Source organism: Lactuca saligna, chromosome 7 (assembly GCF_052625555.1).
Source record: "Lactuca saligna cultivar CGN05327 chromosome 7, ASM5262555v1, whole genome shotgun sequence".
NCBI classification, from domain to species: domain Eukaryota; kingdom Viridiplantae; phylum Streptophyta; class Magnoliopsida; order Asterales; family Asteraceae; genus Lactuca; species Lactuca saligna.
This window is the reverse complement of record NC_136423.1, coordinates 44731121-44753626: the sequence shown is the minus strand read 5'-3', so window position 1 is coordinate 44753626 and position 22506 is coordinate 44731121. Positions and strand designations below refer to the sequence as shown.

The window sequence follows — 22506 nt, the reverse complement described above, 5'->3', positions numbered from 1 at the left end:
TCGTTGACAAAGTGTCAAGTGAAGGATTAGGAGATCGAGCACACAAAGTTGTGTGTTGATCAAGTTCACCATAAGAGTAACAAAGATATTCGTCATGATTTGCTAAAGGTTTAGTAAATATGATTATACTTACAAGATTAAGTGTAATTCTGAATTGATCAAAGGGTTTAGATCAATAGTAGAACGAATAAGAAGAATTAAGTAGGCAGAAAAATAAAAGTTTCTCCATTCTAAGAAGAAGGGAGAGTAGCTTTTATGCTTTATGATAGGTCTTAATGATTAAGAACCATGTCTCAATTGATCCTCTAAGTAAGTCTTAGTACAATTGTATGTTTAAGAAGAGGAATCAAGGATTGAAGAAATGGTTAAATCAAGAAGTCTATCATACTTCGTTCCAATAACAAGTCTTAAAGTTAAGATTGTGGCAATGAGTGAAAAGTATTAAAGGTTTATAACATTCATAAAATGTGGAACGTTGTGATGTCTTGAATAAGACAAAGACCAACTTGGACCAATTTATGAAGTGTTTTGATAAAAGCTACACTAACTCTTGAATATTTGGTTGTCAACAAATGTTTATTGACAACAGAATCTTATATGTCAAGGAGTCAGTGGGAGTCTTAATGGTCTTGAAAAGTTTCAAGAACAAATCAAATAAACCTTATCAATCATCACTAGAACACGAGTTGAGTTTTACAACCTATCGTGTTAACGATATTTTGATTATGTGCTGTTCCAATTGATTTAATTATGCATGTGAGTCCTATGAGTACTCATTTTGAACACATAAAAGGCAAAGCACCTTGATCAATGAAAGGTACATTGATAGGAAAAGGGTGAGATGCTTAACTACTTGGAAGACGTGGTGGACAACTGTGCTACCATAAGGCAAGAAATCAAGATTAAAAAAAAAGGCTCGGTCCATATGAGTTTGAATTTGTCGTAAACTTTGGTTTTAACAAATTCACATGGATAGGAACAAATACACCATTTAAATCTAAGTGTCATAAGATTTCCTCCTTCATGAAAATGATTGTGAGGAAATGCTTTCACTAAGAAAGATTTTAAGAAGATAATGATTGTAAAATTGCATTCTCGAATTCAATCATGGTTACGGTATCCCTTTCCATAATTTGAATTGTGAGGTTTGGCAATTAGTCTTAATTGTTGAGACACACATATGAACTATCTAAACGCAAAGGTGTATAAGTTCAAGAAGCCTTGATAAAAGATTATCAAATTACTAAGTATTAGAAACATGGACTTAAGAAATTCAATAGGTATTGTCTCTCTGAAAGTTAAGATGTTTATGAATACATGTCGAAGCTAGTGGGAGCATAAGTGTTATGTTTATAGTAATCATCATGATAATGGGAGCATAAAAGTTATGATTGTATGATTATTATAGAAAGTATTGCAAGTTGGCAATATTAATTATAGAAAAACAAGAGTTATACCTTGCAAAGTCGTAAGGGTTGTAAAGTTGTTTTGCTACAATTAAGGGAGAGAATATTATGCTTCATTTCAAATCTAAAGGATTAGGTTGAGAAATGTTGATAAATTTAGTCAAAGGTACATAGTGTGTTCTTAAAATTTCGATTATGATTACGGCATTCCTCTTCACAATTCGAATTTTGAGAACATAGCAAATAAAACATTATGCGTCGTGTCCCATACGCTTCGGGTATAGGATCGATTGCAAATGCTTTAATGTTTGACCATTCTAAAATTTTCCAAATGTCTAGCGCATTTAGAGGGAAAAAGGGATTAGAATTGGTTTTGACTAAAATAATTAAACAACTATCAAAGGACAATCCAAAGTTCGACGAGGATTGGTTGCTTGTGAGTAGTTGGAAGCATGGTATTAATGGACCATATTGACATTATTATAAATAGAAAAGATTATATTAAGAAATGAGTTGTCAAATGGAAAATATGGAAGCGTGTCCATATTGGGAATTGAATATTGAAAATCTATGACTAGATTAGAAACTTTTATGCAAAAGGATGTTCAAAGGAATGTACTTTGAGAGAGAGACATCATATCTAAGGAATTGTCTTGTAACAATCTCCGATAGAGGACTTTGTAATATCATTGGCAATAGTCTTTGTGACTTTGGTGCAATGACATTACGAAAGGATCGTTGCATAAAGTGTTAGAATCTAGCATATTCTATAAGTAGCAAGAATTTGATATTCTTACACTTATGAAAAAGGATTTGCAGTTGTAAAATGAGAATGATTGGAAATGTGTTCAATTTGTCTATTTCACAAAAGTAAGAACCATAGGTAAACATTGTGTGCATGCTAGGAGCATGGGACAAGTGTAATAATTCAAGTAAGAAGTTGATTACCCGAAACGATAAATAATGAGTAATCAATATGGTGATAAATAAAACGAGTTTTATTTATGCTCAAAGGGTTGAGGCCATATGGGATTAGTATTATTCTTGTGTTTCACTTTGCATGTTTTGACTTCCAGAATAATTGAGTTTATTAAGAATAATCGAATTATTCAAACAGGCCACAATCGTTCATATGTTGGAAGTAGATATGAATGAAGACGGTCGTGAATTGGTGTGTGGATTGTCTAAAAGAGTATTAGACATAAGCAAATGTTTGCTGCAACATTCATGAGTGCTTATGAATATGAATTTGAACATTGGATTAAACCCACGCTCACTTGGATCACTCCATGAATTGTATCACGAGTGATTGGTGAGATGATAACATCTTATATTCTTGAAACCGAGATGTGTGAGTTGTATCTTTCTAATCGGTTGCACATTGATAATATGAAAACGCACTAGTAACTTGGTGTTATAAAACATATTGTTGTGTGTGATTTGGTTAGTGAGTGCAAGCAAGCATTGTATCAAAGTTTATCCGTTCCTTTTATTCAAAGTAGAATAAAAGCGATATCTTTGGGCCCCTCGATGGTTTAGTGATGACAAACGTAAATGCTCGGCCGGGCTAGGGCTAATTTGATTTGTTCAATTAGTCTGTCGTCATAAATCAGAAATCGAGAAGTAGTACAAAGAGAATGATTTGAAATCATATCTCATACGATATCTAGAATGGAGGAATATATGATCCCTTATCTAAGGACACGCGTATCTGATAGGATCAGAGTTGACAGCGGCTGTGGAAAGCTACGATTGCAGATCAGGATCTGAAGTCATACGCATAATAGTTATTAGACTTATCAAAGTGGGAGACTGTTGGATTAGTGTCTAAGTCCATAACTATTTTGGTATGTACTTGACCCGATGGTGCATGGTCCTTTTGGGTTGCCTTCACCAAAGCAACTTGATTGGAGAAATATATAGAGAGAGAGAGGATAATATGATTTATTAATATGTTATAAGAATAATATATTAAAGGAGAAATCATATTTGCTTAATTAATATTGGTCAATAATTAATTAGGAATTAATTTTGTGATCAAGTGTAATTAATTAAACTAGAGGGGTTGAATTGTAATTATGTGATAGTTACAAAATAAGGTAAGGATTATCTTATTATTAGGTTGGACAAATTTAAGGTGATAAGGCCTTAGAATTCGACTATGATAAGGATTCAAGGATTATCTTATGGGTTGCTTTGTGGATAAGCAACTAGATAAGGATAATGACTGAAACCCTATCTCTATACCTATATAAAGACCCTAAGGCCTTAGAATTCGTGTACTTGTTCCCAAGAAGTCCTAAGGACGAATTCTAACCTCTCTCCTCTCTCTTTATACCTTCTCCATTTGCTCTTGGTGTTTGTAAGCCATTAGAGGAGTGACACTTGTGACTCTAAGCATTCCAAAGTCCATTAGAGGAGTGACACTTGTGACTCTAACTCCATTTCGGAGATCCAATCCATAACCCCAATCGGATCCTCCTTTCCATTGAAGGTCGATGGTTTGCAAGTTAGAAAGTACTTGTACTTGCATCCCATTCCATCACGGTTGTCTTGCCTAACTATCGGTGGGTTGGCTTGACCAACAGACCCACTAAAGTTTCCACCTTCTGAGTGCCCTTCATTGAATTCAGGCTCTTCCACACGAATTGACAGTTCTTCACGATTTTGTTGAAGCAACCGTCTAGTTTCATCCATCTGACGATCCAACATCGTCTGAATCATCATTTGCACACCAGCCATGGTTATTGGCTCAGGTGCTGCTGCTACGACAGGTATTTGTTCAATCACTGGTGGTTGATTCCTGTTTTCGTTAGCATTTCCAACTCCACTTCTTGTTCTCACCATTTTGATCTACACACCGAATAAGGTGAAATTAGATCCTCAATCACGATAGATATTCAAATCATCCTTATCACTCCGAAACGTTTACATGCTAGTTCTAATATCGTAGACGTACGCTTAGAATCCTACACACATAAGGTTTCTAGATCCGGTCGGCAACAGACCATAGATCCGAACAAATAATATCATATATGGCAACATATAACATTTAGCACATAAAGCATTTTAGGCAACTTTCCTAAAATAAACTAGTGCTCGTGTCTAAAACATAACAGACACACATCTCAAAATTCCACTTAGCATTCTAAGTTTAAGTCTAGAAATCCTACAAATTCCTAGTTCACTTAAACTAATGCTCTGATACCAACTGTGACATCCCCAAAAATCTCGGCCAGAAAAGACCGATTTTCATTTATGCTTTAAAAATATTTTCAGAGTAAATCCTTTTGATTTGAAAGAGTTGCGGAATTTGTTCCCCAAAACAAAACATGATAAAACAATGTTTACCAAAGCATTTCATAAAAGAAATGTATTTTCATTATAATCAAAACTCGGGGTGTCATGTTCCGATACAGACCAATAAGCATAAACGATAACATTACAAGTCATTCAACAAATATAAACATATACAGACTTGTAAACAAAACAACTGATGGTTCATACATCTCATGCCCTTGCGCCACTTCCTGTAATACAAATAAAACTGAGTGGGTCAGGCTTGGGAGCCTGGTGATCATATAGGGTTTTCAACCCACAATAAATAATCATATTTAATTTTCACCAACCAACAATAACCCAATTACCCATTCACGTTATTCTCACTTTAATGTCCCTAAGACAACTAACATAAGGGACCTAGTCTAAGAATATTTCATCGGGGCGACAACACATGCTTCGGGGGTACCTCAGCAATATAAGTCAAATAAGGCAACCATGAGGGGGATGGAGTACAGCGAATGAACACCCAAGTTCATTAACACCTACAGGTGGCGAACCTGATAATGTTCCACAAGACTGTCTAGAATAGCCCGTGGTCGTCATCTAAACTCCGCTAGATGACTAAATCAAACAACAACGAAGCCTCTCATCTGTTTATTACACACCAACTATTTACCCATGTTCTACCCAACATATTAGTAGATAAAAATATACATTTGTATACATAGTTTAAAAACCTGTATAGCATGCTTTAATCAACACATATTTCACATAACAGATGAGGCACACACACACATAACACTTATCTCATAGAGAATAAATCATATCTATGAGTTAGAAGAAAGTGAATACACATTCACACACATAACCACAAAATTATACATATAATACGTACTCCGTATAAATTACTTCATAATTATGCGTTAGAAGAAAGTAACTACACATTCACTTGATCAGAAGATGATCGGACAGCACTACGACGTGCAGAAGTAGTAATCCACAGCAGATCTGGAAGATCTCTACAAAAATCGAACTTCTCGCGGGCAGAGCTTCGGCTCGGGAACCGCACTTCTCGGGATCTTCGGGATCTCGGGACTTGCTTCGGGGCTCAGGAATATTACCGGGGCTTCGGGATGGCTTCGGGGATTTACGCGCAGAGCTTCGGCACAAAAACAAGAGGAAATTAGCAAATAAACCCGGAACCCTCGCATCCTATTTATATGAGGCTGGAGCCTTGGAGTACGCGGAGCGTACAGGCGTACGCGTCCGAATTCGTCACTGCATGCGTCATCCAAAGCCACTTGCTGCGAATGTCGACACCTTCGGAGTACGCGGGGCGTACTCAAGTATACGGGGCGTACTTCGGATCGGATTGCTGACTCCCCTTCGGATAATGCCGGATTTAAAGATTTAATTTAAATACAAAATATTTAATAAACTTCGGAAATTCATATCTTCTTCATACGAACTCCGTTTTGGACGTTCTTTATATCCACGCGAAGGTGATACTACGCTCTACAACTTTCGTTTAGACTTCGTCGGCTAATTTTGACTTTATTTTTATTATTTATTTTTAATAGTTGGGACAGAAAATTTCGTTATAAATTCATAACTTCTTCGTTTGACGTCCGTTCTCGCATAACTTTTTATCGCTTTGATACTAACAACGATATCTTCGATTCTCATTTAGATCACTAAGGCTAAATATCGCTCTAACGTAAATTTCACTTTTTACGTTATTCAGCGGTGCCGGTTCTGTCGCGAAACTTCGACAGGTCATAACTTCTTCGTTATAACTCGGATTTCGGCATTCTTTATATCTTCGGAAACCTTGTTTCAACTACTACAACATTATCTAAAGATATCAAGTTTATTTTACACTTAAATTTTGACGCTTATTTTTACTCTTAATTAATCAAACCACATAATTAAGCAATTAAGCACAAAACACATAATACTCAAATAATACACTTATATTATTTCAAAACGGGTTACAAAGGTTAACCTAGACTATTACATTGCTAAAATGGCAAGTCCAGAAACACAGGCGTTACACATTAGTCAGCGTTTCCATTGCTAGATAGGGTGCGTCTGGGGGTTATATACCTCATGATATTCAGACCACAGCCTAGGCATTAATAATTACCCCTGACTTAATTGTATGGTGGTTCTTTCTTTTACGAACAAAGGTTCGTGGTTAAACTTATTCCATTCATTTGATGTCTTCTTCGATCCTCGTTTGCTGCTAGGGAATTTCCGAAGCAATTTCGTTAGTTGGTTGTTCATATCGATCCTTTAGGCTAGATCTAGTAAGATCATTGTATAGGATCAGTATGTGGGATCGACATTGTTAGTGCTTGTAATATAAAACTTGAGCAGCGATGGAGTTGGTGCCTATTCCTTAGGATGAATCCTTAGTAATGAGTGATAGTTGATTTTTAGGGTAAATCCTTAATAAATGAATAAGATAATGGGGATTGGGTAATTGGGTTGCTTGTTTGATGTTTAAGCATAATAAATTTATTTATTGTGGGGTAAAAACCCTATATGATCACCAGGCTCCCAAGCCTGACTCACTCAGTTTAATTGTATCACAGGTATCGATACGAAGTTGTTTTACACTGAGAGATTAAGGAGATATAGATCACTAGTGAAATGAATGTAAGTTCTGTTTATGCTTACGTTTATGTATTGACGATGACATCCCAAATGTTTTAAAATGAATAAAATACGTTTCTTCGGAAATGCTTTGATAACGTATTTATCTTGTTTTCCTGGGAATAAATTCCACAACATTTTTATTAAAAGATGTACTCTGATTTTCATAAAGCATAAACAAAATCGGTCTTTTCTGGCCGTGAAATTGGGGATGTCACAATCTAGCATAGATATCATGAACACATATAATAAGCACGTATAGCCTATATTAATATTAAATACTTCATATCTATGTTTAAGATGAAAGTACCTATGCACTCACTTGGTAAAGTGATGATTCAAAATTCAGACAGTGTTACGTTTCTAACAATTGTCTTTTCCATTGATGAAACCTAGTATTATTATTACTAAGTTTTAGTCTAATATTTACTGCGACTAATTATTAGTCTAGATTCATTATTGACTCAAATTCTACTTTATGAACAATCAAGTAAGGAACAACCAGGTAGGATCATATCAAAAGTAGAGTCTATTTGTAATACGAAGTGTATTGTTTGGAAAACCCATTTTAAACACCTCACTAAATCACAGCCTAGACATCATCCTCGTAAGAATTAAGGATGTCAACAGGACCAAACGTAAACGGAAATAGTTGCCCCGACCCTACCCCCGAAATCAGTTATTGCCCTCGCCCTCGCCCCCACCTCCGAATCTCTCGTTTACGTAGCCCCCGATCCCGCTCCTAAATACCTTCATTACCGCCGATCCTGCCCTCGCCCCTGTTCTCCCGTTATATAGGCTTAAAATTGATTTTTTTTTTTTCGCTAAAAAATTGTTATATTTTGGACTAAAAAACTATTTTTCATAACTTTAAAAGCTTGAAATCTAGTTTTTTTTAACAAATAAAAAAATTTAAAATACAACATTACAAAACGACAAATCAAACAAACTTACAAATATAAAATACGATAAATCCAACATTACAAAAAAAAGTATGACATGCCTAAAAATATATGACCAATTCACTATCGTATCATCGTACGATATGAATTGAAAGAAAGTTAAGAAAACCTAAAATTAGATCATATATTATCTATATATTTTTATATAAAATATATATTTTTATATAAATATATAAGCAGGGCCCCCGCGGGAGTATGGGACGGAAATACACACTCCCGCCCTCGGTCTCGAAAATACAATGGGGTTTAATCTCACTCCCGCCGCCGCCACCACCCCCGAATTTTTTAAAAAATTAATCCCGTACGGAATCAGGGTCTCACGGAAGTTTTTGACATCCCTAGTAAGTAGATTAATCGATATAACGACTTTGAGTTACTGAAAAATCTTTTTTATAGGTTCATAATAACGATAATGAATTTAAACATAAGTTATACTTAAAGTATGGTAAACATAACTCACTTACAAGGGAGATTAGCGAGGAACCAGACTCTATGCTGGTAGAATTTTTGAGTTGAAAACTCTTTTTCTCGGGGCCTTCTGGCGCTCCGGGGCTCGCTACTAACACCTAGGAGGTGCTAGGGAAAGGCTTCGAGGGTTTGGGGGTGTTTGAGAGAGAAATTGGTGAAGATGTGTGGAGAAATGAGTGAAAATGCTTCCTATTTATAGACTGGAGGAGCCCACAAACGCGGGGCGTTCAAGAGTAGTACGATGGGGGTACGCATGCTATGTCGGGCGTACGCATACTACGCGTTGTCATCTCGTTCCAAGTCGTGGGGAAGAAGGTGCGGCTCAGATTGTGACACGTGTTACTTGCAGGTTTAGCCCAAAATTTATTATCTTCTAAAATCCGTAACTTTCGCATATGAGCTCCGTTTTAGACGTTCTTTATATTCACGCGGTAGCGGCGTGATCTACAACTTTTATTTAAACTTTGTCGGCTAATTTTGACTTTGTTTTTAAAGTTATATTTTAACAAACTTAAACAGTTAAAGTTCGTTAAAAATTCATAACTTTATAATCCGAAGTCCGTTTTCGACTGTCTTTATATCGTTGAGCTCCTATTAACGAGATCTTCAATTCTCGTTTAGGTTGTGTCGGCTAAAAATCGATCGATCTAAAATTCGATTTTCAGGTTGTATATTGTTTTGCTAAATCTTTGAAAAAATCATGATTTTCTCAAACGAAGCCAGATTTAGACGTTCTCTATATGAGCGTTATTGGTTTAGCGTCTACTGCGACTTTCATTTAGATTTCCAAGGCTAAAAAATATATCGTCAAAAATTCAGTTTTTACGTTACGCGGAGGTGTACCAGTTTAATTGCAAAACTTCAACAAGTCGTAAATTTATACGTACGGAATCCTTGTGACATACACTATACCTTTGGTTAGGATTATTTGTCTTAAATAGTCTCCTATCGAAAAATCATTTTTAACACTTATTGTCTCTAAATTGACTAGTCCGAATCTGCGAACGTTACAATTATCCATTTTAAATTTTTCACTCCAATTTCATTAAATTAATAATTGATTATCCATTTCAAATTTTAAATTTTAAATTTCCTACTCTAATTATATCAAATTAATAATTCATTCATCATTTTAAATTTCGAATTATAAATTTTCTCACTCTAATTATATTAAATTAATAACATTAGATTAAAAAATAAAATAAATTAATATAGATTATAAGGTGATATAACTTTATATATTTATTTAAATTAATGATTTAAATTTTATATAATTAAAAAACTATCTCTTAAATAATAATTTATTTAAAATAATTGATTAATAATTTTGATTTTTTAATATGAAAGTTTAATTTTTTTTTTAATTGCGGTTCTCTCGGATTATAAACTAGTAATTTATAAGTTTTGAAGACTTGAAAATGTATTTTATCCAAATATAAAAAAATAAAAGAAATTGTTAATTATTATTTGACTTAGATTTTTTTTCCTATTGAACATTTTATATTCATTACACCTTTCCATTTATATTTATTCTAGGGGGTATGAGATTTTAAACTCAATTAGTGATGGAAAAGTGGAGAGGCTTATGATTGACATTTGACTTCTATAATTCTATATATATAAGTATGTTTGTGTCTGTCTATGTGTATGTATGCACGTAAATATATTCCTTATGGATTATTTAATTATAACGTTTTTGATAAATTATTACATTTCGAGATATCAAATATTAGTTCCAATATTTAATTTTTGCATGACACATACACAAAAGCAATCTAAATTAAAATAATACATTTACATTATTCAGTTAATAATAAACATTCTTGGTCAAGCTCTTAATTTTCGTATTTGTTTTTCATTAAAATAGAACGTATTCTTTATAAAACTAATTTTTCCCACCTGGAGGCTGGAGCACCATAATGCATTTTCAGATTTGTAATATTTAAGTATATATAGACAGTTTTAAGAAAAATAACTTAGGAGAATAACAAATTATTAATTTTGTTGATATTTGGTATTTTTTTTACGCAATATATCATCGAACTTGTTGTTTGTGTTCATCATAACCTTTTTGACCGGCTATCACAGATAATATCCGGTCAAAATAGTCGCTCAAAGGGTTATAGTAAACACAAACAACACGTTTGATGATATATTGCGTTCAAAAAACGAAAAAGATCAAATATGAACAAAATCAACATATGGTTCCTTCTTTGAGTCGTTCCCCCCCCCCCCCCCCCCCCCCCGCTTTTTTTTTTTTTTTTTTTACCAAAGGCAATGTTTCATTTTATTTTACTAAATAAAACATTTGTTTATACTGAATCAAGCCTCATTTTTTACATTTTACCCATTATCCTCTTGTCCTTGTATCAATGTAATCGTTAGAAATGATCTACTGATACTCATTAGATATCTCAAGTAAATACATCTCTTGACCTACTAGGACATTCAAAAAATATAAAATATAATTGTATTCATTGATAAAGATTTATATTTACCATCCTCATCGTCTAAATAAACCCTATAAATATCCTCCCCAAAATCATTAGAATAAGTTTGACAAAAGTTGGCATCAATTAAGATGATCAACATCAATTTTAGCATTTGATGTGGATGTTATATATGTTCGTCGACTTTACATCTATATGAGAAGAACTAACCATCAAAACTTATTTAATGTTTTGTTACATTTGTTTGTACTTCAATTTGCGCTTGTTGACCGATTTTGCCAATAATAATTGAAGAACCCCTCTATTCCGCCAAACATGTAATTGGCTTTGATATATATTATTTCATTGATTTCCAATTCATACTTTTCAACTCATTTGTAATAAAAGGAAAAATGACTTAGGAGGGTAGGCAACAATTGATTTTGTTCACTTTTGGTCATTTCCTTTTTTCGAACACAACATACTATCCAACTTATTGTTTGTATTACCATAACCCTTCTGACCGGCTAAATGATACAAAGTGATTAAAAAAATACAAAAAATAATTGAAAAATCCAACAAAATACCGGTTTTAACACTTTTTCCAACAAAAAAAATACCGTCTTTTACAAAAATAAATAAATAAGGAGAAGTAGAAGAAGAAATCAAAAAAGTTGTTATTATGATCAAATCAGATAAAATGTGTTAAAGGTAGACGACTTTATAGGGAACAAAATTGTTACCTTAGACTATCTCCAATCCATTCTTATTTTTTCCCCTAAAAATGGAGTAAAAAATGGGCTAAATAGTGTTTTATCTCCAATCCTACTCTATTTTTTCCTTCATTTTTAACCTCAGAAAGTATATTCCAAGTATATTCTATTATTCCAACTTACATATATTTGCAAACACACCCCTTTACTAATTTAGTTTTAACAAATATATAATCTATATTTTTTCATTACATTAATATTAAATAAACAATATTATATTTATACTACACTTATAAATAAATACTATACACGAATTTATAAAAGGATTACACATACACACTTTTAAATAAATATTATATATACATTTATATAAATATTAGGCATACACCTTTTTAAATAAATATTATACATGCATAGATAACATATTTATGCGTTGGAATAAATTTCCCACAAATGATCAACTAACGCATTTCGTAGACTGAAGTGTGCTTCTTTATCTTTAATACGTTTACATCGAGCAAGAAATTGTTGGAATTGATTGTTTTCGTCTGTCGTCAGTTCAACCTCTATCATATTTATAATATATATTTTAATTATAAGTTTTTGTAAAATACGTTATCATTTTTTAAAATTTCAATATGTATTTAATTTTTTATATGAATTTGATGAAAAAAACAAATTTTATATTTATAATTAATTAATATAATTTAATATATAATAAAATATTATAATTATTAAATATTATATTTAAATTATAATTAGTAGGTAAAAACGAACTAGAAATGTATAAATATATAAACAGAGGGACTAAAACCGACAATGCAAAGTTCATCCCCATTTTGGAGGAAATAAATAGTATATCACCATATTTTGTGTAATACTATTTATATCCCCCAAAATGAAGGAATAAATGGAGGAGGGTTGGAGAAAAATAGGGGAGAAAACGGGGAAAAAATAGAGAATGAAAGTGGAATAAAGATGCTTTTATCATGTAAGCCTAATGAACCGGTGGTCACAATGGACGTGGGAATTTTTTTTTTTTCAAATAAGGTGGCTTTAATGGAAAAAAATAAATAAGTGTTTAAATCACAAAAAAAAAAAAAAAAAAAAAAAAAAAAAAAAAAAGGAATATGGAAACCAATTTTATATATAAAACACTTTATCTACATCATTCCCATTTAAGGAAAAAAAACTCTTCGTTGAATATAGCTTTTGTTAATATTTCAAGCTGTTACACAACTTGTTTCCCAAAATAGCAGTTTCATGGGCATGGTTTTCCCAACAGAAACAACAGCACATGGTTTAATGAGAAGCATAACAACCACCACAGTATCTGGGCATATGCACATGTCTCATGTCTTTAGTCAATCAAATTAATAAACACCATTTTAATATTTTATTCCAATAAATATTCTTCAACTACAGATAGATTATTTAATGTAGAAAAATAAATTCAAGAAAATATGCAAAGAATAATAATAATACAAATTAAATAATAAATGCAAATAACAACAAAACAAGTTTCTAAACAACCTTGTCTCACTTTATCTTATTTGTTTATTATAACATCCTATTTTCGTTTCTCTATTAGAATAATATTTTAGAAAAATAAAAGATGTGAGATAAGTGGAGATCTAGTACACTGGTACGGATATATAAGAACCGAGGAGATAATGCGGCAACTATCAATGTATTAAGCTACTTTGTCATACCATGAAACTTTGGAGATAGAGTGTCACTAACTGTGTTGTGTTGCAAAACTACGACTTTAGAGAATCAATTTGACATTACGCCAGGGAGGTTGATCCACTTTCACAGACGTCTTATGGAGAAGTATATATAGAAAGAACTAGGAATCTTCATATGGTGTTCATCGACTTGGAGAAGGAGTATGATTGTGTAGCTCGAAAGACCATTTGGAGGACCCTTGAAGCTAGAAGTGTACCACGCAAATGACTGCAATAGACATGTGGTAGAATGTTGTGGGACACAATACCCTAATTCAAAACCGGAAATCAAATATAAATGAGGCACCCGATAACCACGATTAGGAATGTGGAGTTGGTTACGGTTGACATTGCAATGAAATGAGGATATCCAAGAAGAAAGTGGGGGGATAGAATGTCATCAAATATAAATGAGTTTGCTCTTTCTAAAATCAAGGTAGTTAAAACTTAAGTGGTATATGTCTTAATTTATAGCTTGCTTTTTCCCCAACTCCCTTTATTTTCTCCTTTTCTCTTCAAGCCTTATAGTTGTTAGTTCATCCTTTATTATATGTATGATCTAACCACACCCTTACCCTATTCGTTACGATTTTGGGTATTGTTGTTACAATGCCTTATAAGAAGGGAAAAAAAATTTGTGGTAATAATATAAGCATTCACAATAGGAGAGCTTTTTCAATTTACGTAATAATGGGACCCACCAACTTTTTTTTATCATTTAATTGTTGTTTGTATAACTTGTCTATATACAATTGGTTGAAAACATATGATATTCACCACAATCATTCAAACAACTCATCACAAAAGCTTACAAGCTGTTTGAAAAAAACTCCTACTCCAAAAATATGCAAGTAAGATGCTATAATAGTATAATAGACATACAATTAAACTATTTTGCTATTTCTTGCATTTAGCCTTAAATGATACCAAGACAGAAAGAAATAAAAAAACATCATTCGCAATTAATTCCATAAATTATTGTCATCGATACACAAGAAATGCAACTACAATACCAATCGTTACATACAGCTTCCTATTTAATTACCAACAGATAATATAATCTACACATATATATATATATGACATATATAGAGTTATAACAAAATATTTATCACAAAGTGACAAAATCATAAGCAGTCATTTTTGCATCAAATGCCACTATTATTAAGCTAAACTGCTAAATAAAAAGAGTGATATTACCAGTGTCAATTCTGAGCAGATGCAGCAGGATTGGGAAACGCCGCCAAACCACCACCACCACCACCTCCGCCGCCACCAGGTTGTTGGTCGGTTGCATGCTGGACAAATTCATCGGGTGACATGTGGGACCCATGACAAGCACAAACAATACGGATTTGGGTCCCGGTGTATCTGTATGTAACACCTGATATTGTCTTCCCATTAGGGCCAGGGGCAGTTGTGGAAACCCATGGTAAATTTGGAGATGACCCACTTCCTCCAAATTTTAATTCTGCAGATATACCAGGTCGAATGGCGGGAAATTCAGGTGGAATTCCCTCTGCTACCCTTCCCTGGTCAATTCCATTTATACCCTTCATGTCACCTTCTGTATGCATCGATGGCCCTTCTTCCTTCCCATGTTTATTGTCACCTTTTGCCCTCTCAAATTGCTTTGCTGCATTTACTGACGTGGCACCTAAAAAAAATAATTCAAAATTTACCCTAATTGTTTCAGCTCAAAGGTAAAAACTAAAGAGTTTAAAAATAATTCAAAACCTTGTGTAATCTTCAATCCATCATTCTGTTTATTTGTGTTTGGTGGGCCCCTGCCAAAATACGAAACAAGGCCTTCAGATTTACCTGCCTCTACTGTAGGCACAGGGACAGAAGAGTAATTAAACATCAGTGGCAAGTTTGCAGGAATCACAGGCTGCTGTGTTGAACTCATGACTGGATTTTGAATAGTGTTTGACTCTTTGACTGACAACTGATAAGGCATATTCAAGATATTTGCTGATTGCCCTGAAAATGAAACACCATGTGACACGTGTCCAACTTTGTTATAATCTTTCTCTGATGAAATTGTAAATCTCCTTTGACTTTGTAAGTCAACATTAGAATCAGATGCCCCACGAACTTCTTTACTCCCCCCCTCAGATTGTCTTTTTGAGGTAGAACCATCAGCTTCAGAGTCTGCTACATCTTCATTTTCAGCCATGGAACCTTCATCTGTAGTTATGGAGACATGTGGTTGTGTTCTTGCTTTATGTAAATTAGAAAGATAAGCTTCTCTTTCATGTCGTTTTTGATGGTTTATTTCATCAAACATGTTTTTTCTTTTGTTGTTGTTGTTGTTGTTGTTGTTTGCATCTTGTCTCCTTTCTTCTACAGTTTCAGAAGATCTATTATCAGTTTTACCCCAGAAGGTTCCACTGTTTGAGGTATCCACATTAGGGGTATTCTTGGAAAGGTCATAAAAGAGATTCTCATCTGGTTTTGACTGGTTAGTTCTCTGAGAGGCCATGGTTGACTCTTCTCTATGATTAGAACCATCTAGAAAGTTCTTGAAATCATCAATCAATTTGTTGCTGTTATCAGCTTCCTCCCCTCTTACTTCAGAAACACTGGTGGTTTTACCCTTTGCACCTGTAGATGGGCCACCACAAGGTAGGGATAAGGTGAGGTCAAGCCCATTGTCATCCTCCATTTTTGGTCAACCAAACTTCAAAGAACTCAACAGACTCTTTAAATCACCATCTTCTTACAGTTGACCTGGATTATAACAAGTACTTTCATCAGAAAATATGAATTTCATTCAGATAGTGCTAATTTGAAAATTGAAACCCTTTGTTCTGGATAATACTAGAAAAACATAGAAATATTGCAAATAAAGAAAGTCGCTGTACATAAGATCTTAGAAGAAAGTCAGAAACTCAAGTATTTACTCTCAACACTCAGCAAGCATAAATCATCTAATCATAACTGATGGAAGACACACTTACAGACTACTACTTAGAGATACAATTTAATTTCTAGAACAGTTCAAAGCTACTATAATCAATCAATATACATTTTTTTTCCTTATCTGTTCATTCTTTTTACATCCAATTTAAGCAAATTATCCAGTTACACACGAATATAAACCGCAATTCTAACTCCATGATATTAATTACAGAGTTTCTGAAATCGAAAACACCAGTACTTTACTATTTAGTCGATTGAAAACCTAAAACAATTCAAAAAACGATTGAAACTACTTATGACCAAGGAAACTGATAATTCCTTCAGGAAACAGAAAGCTATAAGCTGTAACAGATCAAACGACCATCTTACTTGGAGTAATTAGTAACAAAAGAACTCACTCGATATGCGATCAAAATCAGTCAAACTTGCATCAAACTGAACAATTGATGAATCTGATTGAGTCTATAATATCAACGCTGAACTTTTCGTAACAGATTCACAAAAGCAGAATTAAAATTACCGAAATTGCTAAGAGAGAGGACATGGATCAAACCCTAGCTGAAGCTGGGTGCCAAGGGGAGAATAGTTGGTGAAGATGGCTTTCTTCCAAGTCGGCAACTTCTTTGTTCTTTAGGCACGTGTTTCTTGCACTATCGATTTATTTTTTATTTTTTATTAAGTAAAATATAATATTTATATATTTTTTTTAAATGTATATTACCACCACCAAAAATAAACAATAAATAATAATGACGTGGACATATTACACCCCCTGTATTATTTTGATGAGCTCGTATAAATGTCCACAAAAAGTTTTAATATATTTTCGTATTTTGGTTAATAAACCAAATTTTCTATAAAATATTGTCTACATGCGTTCTTTTCGATTGACTAAATCTTATTTAATACAAAAATATTTAATATTTAATTAATGAATCAACATGCATGATCCATGAAGGCCTAAAACACACTCATTGTTATCAATGCTTTGTGGACAATATATTTGTATTATATAGTTTAGAATGAGGTTGGTGAAATGATAAAAGTATTTGTATTGATTCCTTATTATTAAATTTTGTTAAAGTGTTACTATTTAAAATGAAATCGAAGACTTCTATTATTTTTTTAATATATTTCTAAACTACTCTTTAAATTCACTTATATCTATAAAACTTGAACCTTCAATATTAAATAGATAAGACAACACCGAATACCGCAGTTGGGTTAGAAACCTTTTGATCGAAGACTAAGGTTAGTTATTTTAAATGAATGACGAATACTTCTAATACAAATGAGATTTTCAAACCATGGTCGACACTGCCCTACAACAAATTCTGAAATAATTAGAAAAAAATTATTGCTTTTTCCTTTTTGAAAAATAAATAGATAGTATCCTCAAAAAGAAGTTTTAGGAAAAAAAAAAGGAAATCAGCTAGGTTATCTTTGAAAATTGTTTTCAGTTTTTAAGAAAAAAAAAAAACTTTATTAGAAAATTTAGAAAACGTGTTTGATTCAAACTTTTGAATTTTCATTTTTTGTTTTAGAAAATTTAAACAAAAACGTTTTTAGTTGTGTATTTTCTATCAACTTTTATTTTCAGTTTTTGTTATTTTAAATAAGGTTTAAAATAGAAACCACTTTTAGATGTAGTCAAACTAATAGCAAAGAGTGAATTATTGTTGGTTTTTATGTTTGTACTAGTGATAAGAGTTTGCTTTACAAATAAAGAACACCATTTTTATAAACCAAAATCGAACCACTATCAAAACCAATGTCAAGCACAAAAAGTATATGTTTTTTATCATAACAAGTGAATAACAACAATTAAACAAAACCATATATAAAATACTAGAGATAAAAAAAATTCATAGTTCTCAAAACCTAAGTTTCCTTGTTGCTTAGGATTAGGTCCAATTATATTTTCCTTATTGCTTAGGATTAGGTCCAATTATATGTGTCTCATGTCAAACTTCCCTTTAGTTATTGCATATCGATGGGTTTTATAGGAAACAATATTGTGTAATGCGGAAAACAATTAACAATTAATAAAGTACATACATCCTATAAAAGATCTATGTCATACACCTTGATAGCAACATACAATGAACAACTAAACCTAGCATAACCCTAGTGTAATTAAAAATTATTAAGTATAGAGTTACATACCTTTTAATTTTTTGTAGTAAACAAATCACTTCAATCCACTTGTATTTTAGGACTTGGAAAGCTTAACACCAAAAGGATGGTATCTCTAATGGCTCACACCCAAACCCTAGAACTAAAAGACAAGGGAGAGAGAGGAGAGGATATTTTCGGCCAGAGTATTCTCTAGCAAATCTTATGAACGAAAATCATAGGCCTTGGGTCCTATTCATATTTTAGGTAGCTAAGGGACAAAACAAGATTTGAATGATTAAATAATAGATTTAATCAAAACTCAAATATTTTCCTTATTTACTATCAGGAGGCTTCTGAAAACCCTATCACTAGTTTCTAATTAAATCAAATTCTTATGATGAGTTAATAAACTAGTCTCTCCTATAAGTGTTCTTGTTATTTAGAGCTTGAATTGTACTTTGTATGTTACATAATAGGCCGATGCATCATTAACAATGTTAATAACTTGTTGGATCAGTCCACATATTTCTAAAAAAAATGCTTTAAAATGATTTGTCTTAAAACAATACCATAATAATCGAAAAACTTAAAATGATAGAATTTTCACACAAAATATCAAAAACCCTAATCATAAACACCAAACTACTATTATACGTATAAACACCAAACTACTATTATATCCATCAAGGGGATTTTACATATTGCATTCACCATGAAGCTTCCCGATTAGCTTATTCAGTTGGATGTACATTTTATTGAATTTATTTTTGTATAAAATGCTAGATAGTCTTCATCATACCACTTAAAATACTCACGTTTTGATTTCTTATCTGAAAAATATAGGAAATAACAACTAAATTTGTCTTTTTCATTACAAGAAATTCAAACTTAGCTTGAATATAACACTTGCATCTATAAAAGGGCAGATTGATTTTCATGTGAACATCACTTTAGAGCTTGAGCAATTTGAACAAGAGTCCATAACCATCATTGCTCTAAATAAGTTGTGGTGATTGATTGTCTCAAGTCAATTTACGAAGAAAAAAAACTTGTCTGAAATGTGTATTTCGAAACTCCGAATGTGCATTTGATTGACATATTATCGATCTGAAATGTCTAAAATATATACATACTTGGGTTATATAAGGGAACGTTAGTTAAATATTGAAGTGGATATTACTTTAATTAACAACTAACTATAAAATAACTACATTTCGCACATGTTCGAAAATTATAACATATATATTGTTTTGTCATGATCAATAAAACATTATATAATGTTAGAAATATGGTTTAGTGGCACTTGGAAATCTGAGAATCGTAATAATCACGTTCAAATCGAAGTATTTGGGTGGTACTCCCAAATCCTCAATTGGATAAGACTCAGATAAAATCAATGAGAAAGAAAGAGAGAATGAGATGGTGTAATTTTCGTGAGTACCAGAAAACTGACTAAAAATTGGTTATATACATTCCTTGTCTGAAAAACTGTCAAAACTATCATATAACAGTTTTTCTCAACAGTCAAAACTGTTATAAATCCGGGTTCGGTATAAGGATTAATGCAAAGTCAAAACCGGGTCAAATATTCAAAATTTGGATTTTCTGATGCAACACCTTGCTTTCCCTAACAACATCCTTGAAAGGTTGTCTAGTGATTTTAGTTAGCATGCATGTTTTACATTTTTCATTATTTTGCATATCAAAAGCAGGAATTAAACTCATTTTAGACATGTCTTTTAATCTCTTATAATGAATGTGTCCTAGTCTAGGATGCCATAATTCAGATTTATAAAAATTATTGCTAGTACTACTAGAAGCCATGCAAATAGAATTATAACTAGAAGGATTATTAATATTAAGCCTAATCATTCCATTACATATATATCCAAATCCTATAAAAGAACCATGTCTTGACAAGATATACTTGTCACTTTCTAACACTTATTTGTAACCACAATTATTTAATACAATTTCAGACACGAGATTCTTACGAATCCCTGGAACATATAAAACATTGTTTAAACACAAACATTTCCCAGAAGTAAAAGTAAGTAAAATAGATCTTATGCCCTTGATTGGTTCAGTTGCAACATTTCCCATCTTCACAACAGATCCATCTTCAATTGGTTGAAAGTCCTTGAACCAATATAGATCTTTGCAAACATGACTTGTTGCTCCCGAATCAACCCACCATGCAACTTTATCATCCTGCACATAAAATGCTTCAGAAATCACAGAAATATAATTCTGAATATATTTAGAATTCTGCAATGAAACAGAAATCTGACCTTGTTGCTTTTCTGGATCCTTGGATCCACTTGGTCCAGCACCATCCTTATTCACTTTGCAAAGACGACAATCTTTCTTGAAGTGACCCGGTTTGTTACAATTCCAACAAACCAACTTAGCCTTCTTGTTGGAAGACTTGTCATCCTTTCCTTTAAACTTCCTTTTTCCATTAGACTTCTTGGAATTCTTTGAACTTTCTCCTTCCACCATGTTCACAGAAGAGGAACCAACTTGGTTCTTGCCTTTAGGATTGTTATCAAGTTCTTGAGTCCTTATGGACTCTTCAATCCTTAAATGGCTTCCAAGTTGAGTCAAGGTCAATTCCTCCTTGTTATGTTTCAGATTGTGTTTAAGATCCTTCCAGGAAGGGGGCAGTTTGTCAATTATCACAGCCACAGAAATGGCTTCATCCATTTTCAGATTGTGTTGAGCAAACTGTCCCAAAATCCGTAACATTTCATGGAATTGTTCCATAACAGGCCTGGAGTCAATCATCTTGTAACCCATAAAGTTACTAACAAGAAACTTCTTACTAGAAGCATCTTCAGTCATGTACTTGGATTCAAGAGAATCCCACAGTTCTTTTGCAGATTCAAAATTCTGATAGATATCAAAAAGAGAGTCAGACATACCATTGAGAATATGACCACGACATATGTAATCATCATTTTCCCACTTTGATCTTCTTCGAGTTGCCTCTAAAGGTTCATCTTCAATAGATTCTGGTAAGACTGGCATGGGTGTACTCAGAACATACACTACTTTTAGAGTGGTAAGGAGAAACTTCATCTTCTTCTGCCATCTACGAAAATCTTGCCCTTCAAACTTGTTCAATTTTTCAAACTTGCTTGTCATTTCCTTCACAGATTCACCACTTGCCATGATCACAGAATACTTCGATTTTTGTTAGAAATATGGTTTAGTGGCAATTAGAAATCTGAGAATCGTGATAATCACTTTCAAATCGAAGTATTTGGGTGGTACTCCCAAATCCTCAATTGGATAAGACTCAGATAAAATCAAAGAGAAAGAAAGAGAGAATGAGCTGGTGTAATTTTCGTGAGTACCAGAAAACTGACTAAAAATTGGTTATATACATTCCTTGTCTGAAAAACTGTCAAAACTGTCATATAACAGTTTTTCTCAACAGTCAAAACTGTTATAAATCCGGGTTTGGTATAAGGATTAATGCAAAGTCAAAATCGGGTCAAATATTCAAAATTTGGATTTTCTGATGCATTTTTAATACAACAATATAACCCAAATAAAAAAATTTCGTGCTGACCTGGCAGCTCGATCCCAGCCAGGGGCTATGCCCCTTGGACAAGAGTTACTATAGAGCTTGAGCAACTTGAACAAGAGTCCATAACCATCATTGCTCTAAATAAGTTATGGTGATTGATTGTCTCAAGTTAATTTACGAAAAAAAAACTCGTCTGAAATGTGTATTTCGAAGCTCGATCCCAGCCAGGGGATCTGCCCCTTGGACCCTGCTCCCAGGGGCGCTGCCCCCGGACCCCGTTCGT

General features: G+C 33.0%; 1 protein-coding gene across 4 annotated transcripts; it reads right to left on the bottom strand.

The window, feature by feature from the left end:
- Window positions 1-14587: 14587 nt before the first annotated feature.
- On the bottom strand, window positions 14588-17226 carry NINJA (Putative interactor of JAZ). 4 transcript variants are annotated; one of them, XM_078963586.1, is made up of 3 exons: window positions 17091-17226; window positions 15383-16378; window positions 14588-15302 (listed from the first exon to the last, which is right to left on the bottom strand). In XM_078963586.1, exons 2-3 carry the CDS (start codon window positions 16311-16313, stop codon window positions 14851-14853), a joined length of 1383 nt encoding a protein of 460 aa, XP_078819712.1. In that variant the 5' UTR covers window positions 16314-16378; window positions 17091-17226; the 3' UTR covers window positions 14588-14850. The 4 variants fall into 4 exon arrangements, with proteins under 4 accessions (XP_078819712.1, XP_078819717.1, XP_078819714.1 ...); XM_078963591.1 differs by having other exon boundaries at window positions 17124-17204; XM_078963588.1 differs by having other exon boundaries at window positions 16940-17194.
- Between the last annotated feature and the right edge of the window lie 5280 nt (window positions 17227-22506).

Excerpts from the sequence above, each read along its gene's own strand:
- NINJA (XM_078963586.1), bottom strand. The coding sequence starts at position 16,313 with ATGGAGGATGACAATGGGCTTGACCTCACCTTATCCCTACCTTGTGGT. Across the intron at positions 15,303-15,382 it reads TGGATTGAAGATTACACAAG|GTGCCACGTCAGTAAATGCA; the intron begins GTTTTGAATTAT and ends TATTTTTTTTAG.